At 37.3% G+C, this 10389-nt stretch overlaps 2 protein-coding genes across 2 annotated transcripts; one reads left to right on the top strand and one right to left on the bottom strand.

Annotated features, from left to right (window-relative positions):
* Positions 1-236: 236 nt before the first annotated feature.
* Positions 237-2792, bottom strand: Mdh1 (Malate dehydrogenase 1). The gene is made up of 2 exons (XM_021337302.3): positions 2601-2792; positions 237-1661 (listed from the first exon to the last, which is right to left on the bottom strand). Exons 1-2 carry the CDS (start codon positions 2601-2603, stop codon positions 669-671), a joined length of 996 nt encoding a protein of 331 aa, XP_021192977.1. The 5' UTR covers positions 2604-2792; the 3' UTR covers positions 237-668.
* Positions 2793-3234: 442 nt separating this feature from the next.
* On the top strand, positions 3235-9665 carry Bsf (bicoid stability factor). Its single transcript, XM_021337296.3, has 9 exons — positions 3235-3537; positions 4001-4185; positions 4527-4725; positions 5082-5400; positions 5485-7041; positions 7145-7381; positions 7753-7899; positions 8082-8799; positions 8903-9665. The coding sequence occupies exons 1-9, from the start codon at positions 3404-3406 to the stop codon at positions 9331-9333; spliced, it is 3927 nt and encodes a 1308-aa protein (XP_021192971.3). The 5' UTR covers positions 3235-3403; the 3' UTR covers positions 9334-9665.
* Positions 9666-10389: the final 724 nt, after the last annotated feature.

Here is a 10389-nt window from a genome sequence, read left to right as displayed (position 1 = left end):
ATTATAGAAAGTAAACTATACAAGGTCCCTAAAAATTGAGTTCATAATAATTGTATGTCATTGTCTCATTTCAACCTTGAGACCTAGTGTTTCAATTCTATTCGATTGCAGTCAATTGTAGTCTAATCAATTGAGAATAACTTAACGATTGTCTAATTAAAAAAAATGATACCTATCATATGGGGGCTGATACTACAAAATACCGCTGATGAGATAATTAAACATAAAACATAACATAAAATAATAATAATCTTTATTTACAGTGACCTTCATCAAGCAATGGTTCAGTGTGTTATCAATTTACAACTAACAGAAAACATGATAACAGAATAGACTTATGTAATATCTAATTATTCAAAAAATATGAACCAGAAAAATAAAATAAAAGTCTCAAAAATATTACGAAATTTATATAATATAAATGCTTTGAAATATGAAAATAAAAAACAGTATATTCAAAACCATAAAAGAAATGCCTAATTAAAGCAAATTTTTGCAGTCAGATGATATGACAGATTGGACAGATAAGTTATTACGTGCGACCTTCGAAACTAATAGCTATGTTGATCACAATGAAGCCGTTCTGTGATAACTGTAATTAATGAGCGGCTACAGATCGTACATAATGTATAAACTAATCTATATTGCTTATTACTCTATGTGCTAGATCAATCTTTGCAAACGTCCATGGCCTCTTGTTTTTCTTCGGCCAGTTCCTTGCCCGTAGCATCGAGCATTTGGCGAGCGAAGTCATTGATGGTCAGGCCTTGTACGATCTTCCATTTGCCATTGGCGGTTGTGACAGGGAACGAAAATACGACATCACGGGGGGTACCATATGATCCGTCGGAGACAACACCCATGCTCACCCAACGGTCGCCACTACCCAAGAACCAATCCCTCATGTGGTCAGATGCGGCTTTCGCGGCAGACAAAGCAGAAGACATTTTTCTTGCGGCGATAACGGCAGCTCCACGCTTCTGAACTGTTGTGACGAAGGTAGATTTCAAGTAAGCATCATCATTGATAGCTGCAGGCACAGGTTTCTGAGCACCACCAACAGTCACAACTGCATTGGATGCATCTGGGAACTGGGTAGATGAGTGGTTACCCCAAATAATAACATTCTTTACATTCTGTACAGGAACACCAATTTTAGCTGCCAACTGAGACTGGGCTCGGTTCTGGTCAAGGCGAGTCATAGCTGTGAAGTTCTCTTTAGGAATGGATGGAGCATACTTAGAGCAAATAAGAGCATTTGTGTTAGCTGGGTTTCCAACAACCAGGACTTTCACATCCTTGCGGGCAACTTTGTCAAGGGCTTGACCCTGTTCCTTGAAAATGCGAACATTGGCGGCAAGGAGATCTTTCCTTTCCATACCCTCTTTCCTGGGCATGGCACCAACGAGGAATGCAGCAACAACATCTTTGAATGCTTCCTCAGGTTTAGCTGTTGGCAGAACACCAGCGAGAAGAGGCAGGGCACAGTCAGCCAGTTCCATGACCACACCTTCAAGGACTCCCATCATAGGGGCGATATCAAGAAGGTGGAGGTAGACTGGCTGGTTGGGGCCGAACACGGCACCAGACGCAATCTGGTAGAGCAGAGAGTAGGCGATCTGACCAGCAGCGCCGGTGACAACAACTCTGATAGGTTCAGCCTGAAAATGATCAAAGATTACAATGTAGCATACAGTAAATTGAGTCACTAAAGTAATTCATTAGAATAGTTATTTGCTTGATAAGCTTAACAAGTAGGTCATAAGTATCCACCTGTTCAGTAAGGGTCAGAACATGACCTCCCTTTTATATCTTGTTAACAATTAGTAGAGAAATATAATCCATATCCTATACAAGTGCAGACTCATTAATGTCTTTTAACTACCTCACATTCATAGAAAAATAGCATTTAACTTCAGGCAATCAGATAATCTAACTACTTGTCTATGTGTACTGTGTTACAGTATGATGTATGAATGATATTTCAATGTAATTGCAAGTTCTAAATTTATGAGTTCTAACTCTGCAGCTCTGTTAACACTGGATGGTATCACAAAATACCCTACATAAAAAAATATGCAAGAAAAATGATTCTACAGTAAAATTAGAAACTTGAATTCTTTCCAAAAACTAAAAAGTACCAACGCCTTCAGAACTCATGTTTGTGCCAATGCAGCACAGCATTATTATTATTATGTAACAGGTGCAAAACAAGATCACTGCCAAATTACTGTTACACAGGTTACCATGGTTACACAGGACAAATTAACAGTAACTTTCAAAAAGTTTAGGGATAATTGGGCATGTTGAAACAGAAGAATAAAACTACAATAAAATTAATATATTCGGTGTGCGAGCATGACAAGAACAGGTTTTTTTTCAACGTAACTTTAAAAAAAACTTCATTTTGTATGCCAATATTACTTATTGAAGGTTCAAAGATTCACAATGGCTGCTAACTTCCTATAAAATATCATTCTACCAATCTTTACAGTCGTAATTCGCGTAACAATCGAGTAATTGATAAAGAAACCCCGCAATAACACCGCTAGGTAATTAAAGGTCAAATCAAAGTCAAAGGAAGTTGTAATAAAACTTACCATTTTAATATTTTCTTGTTGGTTGTTAGCTTCTTTAAATCCAAGAGATTTTTAGTATTTATGATAACAACCGGCTAAACCTTCTGCTCGAAATCAACTGTGCCAAATACCGCCAGGTATGTAAAAATGCTTGCGTCGTGTGAACTCGTGTACAAGCCCGCCCGCCTGAGTAAAAAAACAGCTGACGGCTGTCATAACGGCTGTCATAGTAGTTGACAGCCGGTGAAAATCGTCGTCATACACTTCAAGAAAAATGGCAACACAGACACAGCCACAATAGAACACTAGCCGACAGCCGTACCTCTGAAAGAATACATTCCTCATCTTTGTCATCCTACCTATTTATGTTTGGGCTACTCTTGAACTGATGCTTCCACTAGTCCGTGGAGTTAGAATTTAATTTCGAACAAATTCTTTATGTTTCTGCAATTATAGATTAAAATTGGCTTGAGTTAGGCGAATACGAGGAGTATAGAGGGGCACTTCGGTTTACTTCGGCCAACTTAACATTGCTGCGGCTGCGACGCAAAGTCGGCGGCCGCGGCCCTCGTGTCATCTCGCCGAGTTATTCGCGAATGTTTTGGAGGACTACTAAGGTTTACCTAGCAACACCTAACTACTCCCTCATGCCCATAGACACTTTTTTGACTATGCTCGTGAAATGACATAACTATAACCTCAAAGTTCTTTTCTCAGGTAGTTCCTGGCTGCCTTTGAGGTTTTGAAATAAGTTCAGTGATTCCTGCCGTAATTAAAGCGGGATTGTTTCTATTATTAATGTTTTAAAGATACCCCGAAACAAAATGTCTTCGCTTTTAAGGTCTACAAAGTTTGTGCGGTACTTTACTGGTGCGGCCCGAACGCTTATCCTGAACTCGGCTAAGACCGCTGAAGCGAATTCTTTAATTAATCCTAAAGCTCTATGTGCCGCCAATAAGTAAGTATATAATAATCTAATATGATTATGAATATACCACATTCTGTCATATGTATTATCTAGAAAATAATATTCTCATAAGATTGAGGTTGCTGTATGAGAAGCCTTAAAATTGTCTGTAATGTATAAAATTAAGTAAGAAGGTTTTGTAAAATAAAGACTGACGTTTAATTCTATTTTATATACATTTGTAAACTTACAAAACAGAAGATCAACTTAGTTGTATCCTATACAAACTCTGAATAGGGTTATGTGGTAACAATCTTATCTCATCAAAAAAATCTACTATATATTTGCTCACCAGCAGAGACACCTATGCTATGGTTTATGTTCAAAATTTAAATAATATTAAAGTGTTAAGGCATCACATCGCTAGGACATTGATTGATATCAATGTTAAGATTTTATGTACTTACATAAATGTATATATTATATATATTTTTTAATTATTTTTCGTCTTCAGTGTTTTAATGAGAGACTACGCAACAAAGAAAAAGGAGAGCTTAGAACCCCTGCTACAGAAACTAGACGCTGAAGTGCGTAAATTTGGAAGAATCACAAAAAAGGACATCGATGAAGTATTCGACGAAATCAGGTCCAAAAATGACATCACCAGCTCACAATCACTGTTGGTCATCAGATGTTGTGGTAAGAAACTGTTAATTGTTGTATATGTGATTGTAAAGATACTTTTGTGGTTTTGTTTAGACTAAATCTTTAATTTCATTGATAGTTTTTTTCTAAAATACTGTTTTAACACTGAATCAGAACTATCTTTCGCAGTAACTTATTTTTTAATAAGAATTCAAGAAAGAGCCTTTGGTTACTAAATCACTTACAGAAGTTGCAATGAAAATACTATTTTGTCTTCTATATTGTTGTGCCATTTCTTTACCGAATAGTTTGCCATATGACTGTGAATGTCTTAATTTAAAAATTTATTCTAACATACGTTATCAACTTTAGCATGTATTATGTACTCTTTCTAGGTGAGTTGGTACCAGAAGAATTACCAGAACAGAGAACTCTACTGGTACAAAAGATATGGAGTGTTCTCACTGAAAGAGGCATACCTATGGACATCTCACACTACAATGCCTTGTTGAGGGTCTACATTGAAAATGAGCATCAATTCTCACCAGCTAAGTTTCTGGAAGAGTTGGAGAGAAAAGGATTGCAGCCTAACAGGTAAAAGAAATGTAGATAATTTTATATCTGACTTGGTTCAGTCTAATCCAAACCCAGGGTTCTACTTCATCTATACTAATATTATAAAGCTGAAGAGTTTGTTTGTTTGTTTGAACGTGCTAATCTCAGGAACTACTGGTCCGATTTGAAAATTTCTTTCAGTGTTAGATAGCCCATTTATCGAGGAAGGCTATAGGCTCCTTTTTATCCCGGTACGGGAAGTAGTTCCCACGGGATGCGGGTGAAACCGCTGGCAGAAGCTAGTTCATAATAAAGGGTTAAAAAATATATATTTTTTTGTTTATTATTCAACTCTCATTTGCTTTCCTAAATAAACTTGTTCTCTTTTAATTCAGAGTAACATACCAAAGACTGATGTGGCGTTACTGCCAAGAAGGTGATGTTGAAGGCGCCACTAAAGTGCTGGAAAAGATGAGAGAACTCAGCATGCCTGTGTCTGAACCCGTACTGAATGCTTTAGTAATGGGCCATGCGTTCCACGGTGACACTGATGGAGCTAAGGCTGTTCTCCAAACCATGGCTGGAGCTGGACTCGAACCTTCAAACAGAACATACACACTGCTGGCATGTGGGTATGGCAAGAAAGGTGACATTGATGGAATTGAGGCAACCATCAAAACTGCAAATGAAAAAGAAGCTATAATGACTGACAGAGTAAGTTTATTTTTTAATTCATTTATAATATTGTGCATTCAAGTTGTGCATTGACTTTGAAATTAACTTATATTTGTATTGTAGGATGTTCTGGAAGTAATCGAACATATGGCCACCAGCGGACATGGTGATAAGGTAGAACAACTGATCCCCTACTTGCAAAAAGGTTTAGGATATAACCAAGATGTGTGTAATGTCATACTGAGGCTACTTAACAAGGGACAAGAGGAAACTGCTAGGAAAATCATGAAAACAATGCCAAAAGCAACCAATATTGAAGATACTCCATTTAAGGGTGCATTCTTCGTTAAGCAGCTGCTGAGACTTAACAAACCGGCTGATGAGGTTATTCAGACCTGCAGAGAGTTGCAGAATGAAGGTCTGGTGCCAAGTGCCTTATTTATCGCAACAGAAGGAGCCCTTCAACATGGTCAAGTGGAATTAGCGCAAAAGCTTTTCACAGAATTAAAGAAAGAGGGTCTAGAAATAAGGCCACATTACTACTGGCCTTTGCTGGCTCAGAAAGGCAAAGAAAATGATGAAGAGGGCTTACTGCAAATCTTAAGAAATATGGCCAGTGAAGGTATTATGGCAACTGGAGAAGCTTTGAGGGATTATGTTATTCCATACTTGATAAAGAATGGCACTCCACAGAATGTTATAGTCAAACTACAAATCGCGAATATTCCAGCTATACATAGTGCAAGAAATGTGATGGTTGAACTCCTAGATTCAGGAGACCTGAAGAGTGCGGCTCAAATCGCTCTGCAATATCGTCCGAGGGGCAACTACAACCTCGTGTCTAGGTCCCTCATCCAAGCAGTGACGAAAACTAAAGATATTAACTCATTTGTATCCATACTTCACGTTCTTTGTAGCAAAGCCCCAGGCGCGCAAGCCGAAGAAGAATCCGCTAATGATGACGCACAAAGCGAGGAAAAACAGGATATCTACGAAATTAGCCGCATCGTCAAGACGTCCATAAAAAGTTTGACCAAACCGGAATATGCAGAGGCACTTCTCCAAGGTATTTACTCTAAAGGCTTAAGAATAACAAATGAGGCGGCAGAAGAAATCCAACAGTTTCATGGAGAAAAAATGACCACCAGGCTGTCGGAGTTGCTAACGAAGTTATCGACGTCTAAAATGGAATTGGTACCTATTGAGAGTCAGCGCAGGTCGGGTGTCCCCAGAACTACTGCGCAAATAGAAAATCAGCTATCTCAACTCAAGAGCAAGGGCGCAAACAACTTGAACCGTATTCAGAAGCAGCTACTTGTAGCTTACATAAAGGAGAACAATGTCAGCAAGTTGAACAGTTACTTAGATGACTTAAAAACAACAAACTTCGAACTAACACCAGCGACATTAGCTCAGTTATTCGAGTTTTATTGTGAAAATGATGACATTGAACGGGCTGATGCTTACAAAAAACAGCTAGCCGAAAAGGACCCGGAGTTTGTTCTAAACAAATATAAAATAGTGTTAATGGCGTACGCCTTAATTAGGGCCAACAGATTCAATGAAGCTGTGGAGTATTTGAAAACTAATAAGCTGACTGAAGAAAACCCAAGCTTTATGTTGAACTCGAAATGCTGGCAGATATTAAATACATTGGCAGAACAGAAAAATGAGGCACAGGTAAGTGTCTTTTGATTATTGCATATCTGATAATATTACTTGATAATTTTATTTTTTATGATAGTATTTCTTCTTGAAGTAATTTCTGTGTTTTAATTTCCAGGTGAAAGAAATGACAAGCACACTACTTGACTGCAACTACATTGAGCCCACAAATGTGATTTTGGGTCCTTCCATCAAAGTACACATACTGAAAGATGATATTGATGGCGCATTGAAAGAATTTGAAAATTGTTGTAAGAAATTCAGAAGTACTCCATGGAAAGGCGAACTGATGAAAGCATTGATCATGAAGGAGGATGCTACCAAATTGCAGTGGTTGGCCGATCTTAGTACACAGGTATATTGCTAGTTCTGTGCTAAGTTCTTCAACTCAAGGGCAGTTCTAAATATTTAGTCTAGCTTTGAAGACAGTGCAAATTATCATAAATGAATTGTAACACAATATTTGACACATAATTGCAAGAATGATGCTCTCATTCCACTATCAAGAAAATAAGATTATTAAAATATTGATGACAATAAAGACAAAGAAAAAAAATATATATATATAAAATATACAGTTTAAAATGTAATCATCATCTCAGCCGTTTAAGATGTACTTCAAATAAATTTTTCATTAAAAATGTGCTGAGACTCGCATAGACACTACATTTTTCTGGCGAAAGTCTAATCTCAGAAGTAAACAGGTTATAAATAATTTGATTCCAGGTGCACGGAGAAGTGAACATCCTGCATGACTTGGTGCTCGCGTTCGTAGAGTGCGGCCGCTTGCGTCAGGCGCGGCGGATCCTAGAGACGCCTGGCTTGCAAACCCGACACCGACGACTTGATGACGCCTGCCAGAGATACGTGGAGGTAATGCTGTTGTTTACTTTTATTTTTCTTATTTTTTTTTCATTAAAACTGATCTGAAGTACTTAATTTTTTTTAAGATCAAACAGATAAAAAATCGTCCAACCATTTTGAATTTCCTTCAAGGCAAACAGAAATATTTTTTTTATTTGCCTGAAGCTTATGTTATTTCATATGTTTTGCAGGAAGGGAAATCCGAATATCTTGAAGGTCTACTCGAAGCTACAAAGGAATTATCGCATATTGACCGCTCTAACATTTTCTATCATTTACTCGTAACTTACTGCAAGGCTAATGAAACTGACAAGGCCCTCGGTCTTTGGACAATTTTGCAAGAAGAAGGCGAAATACCCAGTGACCAGTTCCTTTCATATCTCGGCCAACATTTGAAATCAAAGAATAGGGAGGTCCCGTTTATTATACCTGACCACAAACCCGTTAAAACTGTCAATAAAAAAGGCGATGTTGTTGAAAAAATTGTTGCGAAAAAAGAACCACAGAAACCAACCAAAAACGATGTGTCTGTTCATATTGAGACCATGATTAAGGATGGGCAATTGTCGAAAGCAATGGATACCGCTATCAAGTCTATTGAACATGGAGTGATGCCTAAGAGTAGCGTCCTGAAATATTTACTGAAATCTTTGGCTGATGAAGGAAATGTGGAAAAAATTCAACAATTGGGCAAATACATTACCGATGCACAGAAACGGAATGTGACATACGACGATAAGTTAACAAAGGCTATATTCGCGAGAGGCGCTGGGTCACAACATGTTGACAATTTACTACTTACAATAAAATCGACCAAATCAGAAGAGGAATTAGATGTTGCATTAAGAAAATTCCCGAGGAGTGGTGCCCTTGCTGACGCGATTCAAGATACAGAGCTTGTGACTAAATGTGAGTACTGAGTATTATGAAATCTTCTTCAAAATATGAAGCATATTCTTAGTTTCACCATGAATGTATTCTTGTTTTAAATTACAAAAACCTTTTTTTACAGGCACTCAAATAGCCGAAATAGCAGCAGAAAAAGGAAAGTTACTCCCTGCCAATTTAATATGGATGGAACTCCTATTAGCAGGCAAAGACAAAGAAGCTGATTTAATATGGTCAAAATGGCTGGTCAATGCACCAGTTGTTATGTTCAGAAGATTATTGCAGGAGTGTCACACTAGAAAACAACCAGAACTCATTGAAAAAATGATCAGCACATTGAGATCTAATAAACACTTATCACAGGCGTCGTTAGGCAATGCTTACTCACGCCTCATAAATTATTACTTGGTGGAAAACAATTCAGAAAAGTGTGAGGAGGTTTTATCTGAGGCTCTAAAACTGGGCGTGAAGACTGAACACTTAAACAAAACTACTTTGACACGGCTCAAGGGTGCCGTAGAAGAGTCCGGAAGGGTGTTTAAGTTCTCTATCTGAATTTAAGTAGTGATAAGTCACCTTGCTTTTTGCATTTCAATGTTAAAATACCATGAATGTTCATCTACTATCCAAAGTATTGTATTATGTAGTATATTGTACAATATTCATTTATTTGTTGATATATCTTATCATTGTTATTTTTTCCAACATATTTTATGTTTAACAGCTTGGTTAAATATCAGGATTATTTTTAAGATGCCATGTTTATTGTCGCCCTATTGTAAAGAATATAGATGATATTGACTAACACTAAAATTATGGATGTTACAAGGATATTGAACTGCATCTGTAGTAGTTAATTTTAGTTACGATTAAATTATTAGTTAATACTTTTGATGTGTTCATTTATCACACTGTCCTACAGTAGCAAATCGAAACCCAATATTCGGATATCTGCAACACATTCGTACTGTAGTTTCTGAAATGCATGACATTAATTTATTCATCGACTGCTTCCAATCAGCAAAATTGTCGTGCGCGCTCTTTCGGGAGGCGATGCTGAAGTGCGCGGTTATAGGCACGCCGTGTTCGCTCCCGAGTATTGAAAGATTGTGAGGGGTACACCTACATATCGATACTAGAGCAGTTCATACGAGCATAAATAAGAAATTTTATATGAAAACTACGATTCTTTTAGTAGTTACAGAACTTAATAAATATAAAAAATGTCGAAATTACTGACAGCGCAAACTTCTTTGCAATTTTGAAACACGAAAAGAAAACGTCTACGTTACCCAGGCCAGATGTTGTCTGAAGTAGAATAATTGTATTGAAGTGTTGAGACTGTCTAGCTAGTTAGAGACTAGACGTCGATCAATCTTAAAGGCACAGTAAAGTTACTGAATTCATCTGAACATAATCTTTTCTTTTGACGTCATTTTAATGCAGCAAGCTTTTTTTTTATTACACTGATTTAATTATTATAATGAAACTTGAATATTTATTTAAATATGAATATGTACACTATATTTACAAACTTAAACTACTTTACTGTTACAGCCTTTTTTTATCGTCCCACTGCTGGGCACAGGTCTCCTCTCACACGGAGAAGGA

Source organism: Helicoverpa armigera, chromosome 13, assembly GCF_030705265.1.
Source record: "Helicoverpa armigera isolate CAAS_96S chromosome 13, ASM3070526v1, whole genome shotgun sequence".
Taxonomy (NCBI): domain Eukaryota; kingdom Metazoa; phylum Arthropoda; class Insecta; order Lepidoptera; family Noctuidae; genus Helicoverpa; species Helicoverpa armigera.
The sequence above is the reverse complement of the archived record's forward strand: the minus strand, read 5'-3'. Positions and strand labels throughout refer to the sequence as shown.

Coding starts and splice junctions, on each gene's coding strand:
- Bsf (XM_021337296.3), top strand. CDS start 3,404: ATGTCTTCGCTTTTAAGGTCTACAAAGTTTGTGCGGTACTTTACTGGT. Junction 3,538..4,000: donor GCTCTATGTGCCGCCAATAA/GTAAGTATATAA, acceptor TTTCGTCTTCAG/TGTTTTAATGAGAGACTACG. Junction 7,382..7,752: donor TGGCCGATCTTAGTACACAG/GTATATTGCTAG, acceptor ATTTGATTCCAG/GTGCACGGAGAAGTGAACAT.